This window comes from Clupea harengus, chromosome 11 (genome assembly GCF_900700415.2).
Source record: "Clupea harengus chromosome 11, Ch_v2.0.2, whole genome shotgun sequence".
Classification (NCBI taxonomy): Eukaryota; Metazoa; Chordata; class Actinopteri; order Clupeiformes; family Clupeidae; genus Clupea; species Clupea harengus.
The window spans coordinates 9,733,874-9,738,717 of NC_045162.1; the positions used below are offsets into that span (position 1 = coordinate 9,733,874).

The 4,844-nt window shown below is 38.3% G+C and overlaps 1 protein-coding gene across 1 annotated transcript; it reads left to right on the forward strand.

Moving 5' to 3' along the window:
• The first annotated feature begins 506 nt into the window (after positions 1 to 506).
• On the forward strand, positions 507 to 4,614 carry LOC105901641 (glutathione S-transferase kappa 1-like). The gene is made up of 8 exons (XM_012829124.3): positions 507 to 720; positions 2,130 to 2,207; positions 2,331 to 2,412; positions 2,917 to 3,045; positions 3,371 to 3,516; positions 3,638 to 3,754; positions 4,008 to 4,101; positions 4,352 to 4,614. The coding sequence occupies exons 1-8, from the start codon at positions 718 to 720 to the stop codon at positions 4,414 to 4,416; spliced, it is 714 nt and encodes a 237-aa protein (XP_012684578.2). The 5' UTR covers positions 507 to 717; the 3' UTR covers positions 4,417 to 4,614.
• Positions 4,615 to 4,844: the final 230 nt, after the last annotated feature.

Genomic DNA, 4,844 nt, shown 5'->3' on the forward strand with positions numbered 1-4,844 from the left:
GTGCTGACCTCAAGGGCTGCTTCAAGTTCACATAGACGAACGTCACAGACTGTTCTTCAGCCTGAATACAACAGATGTCAGAATGAACGTTCACTAAACACCCTCACTTACAATCCTCTCTCAATCACACACACACAAGGACATTCTGTCTGTCTCTCTCTCTCTCTCTCTCTCTCTCTCCCTGTCTCACTTAATTTCTCAATTACAGAGTTGCTTACCCACTCAATCTGTTTTTTTTTCTCTCACTCACACATACACACATGAACAAACACACACACACACACACACACACACACACACAAATACAGCAATAAAACAAAGACATTGTGTCCTGAAAAACTCGTTGATCCTACTCCTTCAATACCTTTTCTATTGCCTGATTAAGTATAGATTTGCAGTTATTGGTCAGTTATACATTGTTTCACTATACTATGAAGGAACCTGTGCGCATGGCAACAAGTCGCAGAAGTTTGTTTTCGTTTGGTGGGGTGTGTCCCTGCCAACGCTATTTCCAAAATAACAGGAGTGGCTGACCTTATCCTGGTTTAAAAAAAAGACGTGGTTGTTCCGTGGGTTGGTCTGTCACGAGTAGACTACGTATACAAACTAGACTAGACACATTTCCGTATTACGTCATGTAAATACTATGATAAATATGGCTCGCAGTCTATTTCTGAGGACATATTCACAACAGAGCCTAGACCTGGAAGCGTCCCCATGGTAAGATTACTAACTATATCTATAATCCATTGTTTTTTAACAATGTGTTACATATTTGTCCATGTAATATTCTGTTGGTTAGTTTATATATTTGTAGGCTATATAGTCGTGTGTGTGTTTGTACTTTGAAAGCTAATTTTGATGGCCATCGTAACGGCTGACCAGGTTATATTTCGCAATTACGCATGTAAAGACGGATCTTAAAGTGAAACCGTAATATTGCATATAGCCAAAAGTCGTGCTTGTATCTGATTAACATCAGATTATCTGATAAACATTTTTTGCGTAGCCTATATGATTTTGTTGACACCAACAGTGCAGACAATGACTCTTTATCAATAGTTAGGCTATCATTACACTTCAATCAACAACTCACTAATCCCCAAAGCATATCAGCATTAGATGATGTTTTATTAGTTGGTTATAACTTCTGGTCATTTTTTTTTAAAATAAACAGTGAAGCATTTCTTTACCCCATCGAGAATTACAAACATTTCGATGTACGAAAATGACCCCTGGTCATTGAACTGAAGAAAGCCACTCAAGCCCTCTCCGCAATAGGGGCGACTGTCGTATCTCTGCACCTGATAAAGGATCAAAGCCACTTCGGAGTATCCGTAATGCAGGCTGACACTATGCTTTCCTTGCCAGTATTTCCCACAACCAAGGCTGCCTCTTGGAAAAATAATAAAAAGATGGAACTAAAAAGAGACTGTGGAAAAAATGTCAATAGGGCAATTTGAACATCACGGCAAGCATATTTCTCAAATCCGATAAACATCAACATTCACAATCCCAGACTGCTGTTTGGTACAATAGATTCTCTGTTAAACCCCACAACTAACTCCAGGATTTGGTTTAAAAGTTCTAAATGTGTTTGTCTAAATTAGTTTGCTGGCTACTTCAGAGATAAAAATAATCAACATTAGATCTGGTATCTGCCAGCAGAACAAAGGCATTGTTATTTTATTATGTGAACAGAGTGATGTCAAATTGGAACGTTTTTGACCTGGTTAGAACTCTTAGAACCTGCTGGAACTCTCAGGAAAATAGTAACAGAGCTGAATCCCTCCACGTGTTCCCTTGGCCCAATTCCAACCTCCTTTTAAAAAACTATTTATATATCTGTGTCCAAAGACATCCTTGCCATAGTAAATCACTCCTTACATCTTGGGTTCTTCACAATCCAACATTTTATAAAGAATATCTCCAATGTGAGGCCATTTCTCTCTAAGCAACACACTTTTTTTTATAACTAGCAGGCTAGACTATTGTAATGCTCTCCTTTCTGGTTTACCAAAGAATACAATAAATTAGCAACAATGAATTCAAAATTCTGCTTCACGAGTGCTGACTAAGACTGACAGAAGAGCACACATTATCTTAACTACCCATCTATTTACTCCTAGATGTCAAGTTCAAGCAAACTGAAACTGGTGGAATTCTTTTATGATGTCATATCACCTTACTCATGGCTGGCATTTGAGGTACGTGTTTCTGTGGTTTTTTAATTGCTTACACATTCTTCATGAATGCTTTAAAACTGTAGGAGACTGTAGGTTACTCATGTGTATAAGTAAAAGAGGATTTATTTTGCTGTGTGTTTTTAGGTGTTCTGTCGGTACAGGAACGTATGGGACATCAATCTGAAGTTGCGACCTGCTCTTCTGGGTGGAGTCTACAGAGGTTCCGGTAAGGCAAAGCTCTAATCCTTTACAAATCAACACAAAGATTTATTACTTCTGCAAAAAAATACTTAGATTTATTACTTCTGCACAAAAACACAAAGATGTATTACTTCTGCAAAAAAACACAAAGGTTTATTACTTCTGCCAATTTCATTACATGTTCGCACATATAACTGATAAAAAACAAGATCCACTCTGTCTTACATTTTGTTGTATGCAAAACTCTCAGAATCTTAAGTTTTACATTTGGTTTAAGCTTTAGGTTTAGCTTGATTTCTTAAAAAAGGTAAACTGATGCAATTTGTTTCCCTAAATCATCAGACTTTGATTCCCAAGTTTGATCGCAAACTTAGCTTAGAAATGGCACAATGTAAATTAATCATTTAGTCATTTAGCAGGCGCTTTTATCCAAAGCGACGTACAAAGAAAAAAACAATCAAGCTACGAGCAAAAGTGTAACAATAAATACTACTTTAATCGGCCCACTCAACCTCACTGTATGTTACAGGTAACAGGAGTCCTGACGACGTTCCGAGGAAGTACCACTATATGGGGATGGATCTCCTCCGCCTGGGCTCCTACGCTGCAGTTCCCCTCAGAGCTCCTACTCAGCCTGTTCACGCTTTGATGGCCAAAGGTATGAGCAGAATCTTACAATGCAGTTTCAGCGCTCAGATTTAGGAACTTTTAGTAGTCAAAAGATCCACATCACTACGCTGTTATATCTATACTACATCTATAAGCTGTTTATCTATACTACATCTATAAGCTGTTTATCTATACTACATCTATAAGCTGTTGTATACTACATCTATAAGCTGTTAAAGTCAGTCAAAGTCAAAGTCAAAGTTTGTTATTTGTTGTTATAGCTATACTCCATCATTAAGCTGTTACATCTATACTACATCTATAAGCTGTTACATCTATATTACACTTATATTCATAACATTTCACTCTGCCAGGTTCTCTTGCAGCCATGCGCTTTGTGACGGCGGTGGGGGAGATGGAGACAGATGGTGATGATAAGGTGGAGAAGGTGTCCAGGGAGCTGTGGAAGAGAATCTGGAGTAAAGACCAAGACATCTCCCAGCTTGCTTCACTCGCAGAGGTACTGTATACACAGACACTATATCACATATCTGTAGTGTGCTTGTGTGTTTGTTGTGTGTACAAGTCTGCGTGCCTATATCTGATGTGTTGATTTACCCAAATGCTTTTTCTCACCATAGGTGGGTCGACAGGCAGGACTATCTGCCAAAAAGGTAGAAGAACTACTTGAACTCTCCCAGGATAGTGCAATCAAGCACAAACTGCGGGACACTACTCAAGAAGCCCTTGATTATGGGGTTAGTGCCTTTACACTTTAATTTGTCTTTCTCTGTCTGTATAACATTGTAGTTTATTTTGAATTTTATCTGATCTCAATTCTGCAATCTCGATATTGGACATGATTTAAGTGACATTACATACTGGCATGACATTACATACTACTAATGCTGCATTACCTAGTCTTAAAATAAGAGTTGAATGTTATTGTTCTTGTTTGATAAACCACCCCTCACATTATCTCTTTCTTGTCCCTCCTCTTTGTCCTCACAGGGATTTGGGTTTCCCTTGACAGTCTGTCATGTAGATGGAGAGGCCAAAATCTTCTTTGGATCAGACAGATTTGAAATCATGGCTCACTGTCTCGGTAAGTTCCACACTCCTTCCAGCATTAACTGTTAATTAAGCATTTATGTTTTCAGTAATGTCCAAATGAGTTGATCATGTTAATCACATGATTGTAGCTAACTGTAACAAGCTATTATCTATATTTGCTATGGTTTGCCTAGCTGTAGTATATAGCATAAATGGTACCCATTATTCACACTTTCAATGTCTCTGTCCGATCATGCTTTTCTTATGTCTCTGTCTGATCATGCTTTTCTTATGTGTCTCAGGTGAAAAATGGGTGGGACCACAGCCTGTCCAAGAAGCCATTATGAAAGCTACCATGGCCAGCTGAGTTTTTCTTTATGGACATAATGACTTTTGAATCTCTTTTGAAAGTTTGTTATTGGGCCACTCGGCCTTCCCTACCTCACCTTAGCCTCAAAAGCACCTTTCCATTGCAGTATTTTATATTTGCACGCAATTTATGTAAATATTTATGTATATATATATATATATATAACAATGTAATTAAAGTCATTTATTTTCTAAATATGGTCTACTTACTTCTATGCTCTCTCTGGAGTGAAACACTTGGCTTCTGATCTCTATGTCCAGAACTCAGTCGACCAAATTTATACAACAGATAGATCCAGTGGACCGATATATTCATTTCTGATTGGATAAGAGGCATACCATGAGTAAAGATATCCTGACACAACCCCACTCGGGCCAGGGAACCCACTCGGTGTATGACATTCTCTAACCAGATCCGAAACTTGC

Bases quoted from the DNA above. Each gene is read 5' to 3' on its own strand.
- LOC105901641 (XM_012829124.3), top strand. The intron at 3,046-3,370 runs GTATGAGCAGAA...TCACTCTGCCAG, and splicing joins TCACGCTTTGATGGCCAAAG to GTTCTCTTGCAGCCATGCGC. The intron at 4,102-4,351 runs GTAAGTTCCACA...TATGTGTCTCAG, and splicing joins AATCATGGCTCACTGTCTCG to GTGAAAAATGGGTGGGACCA.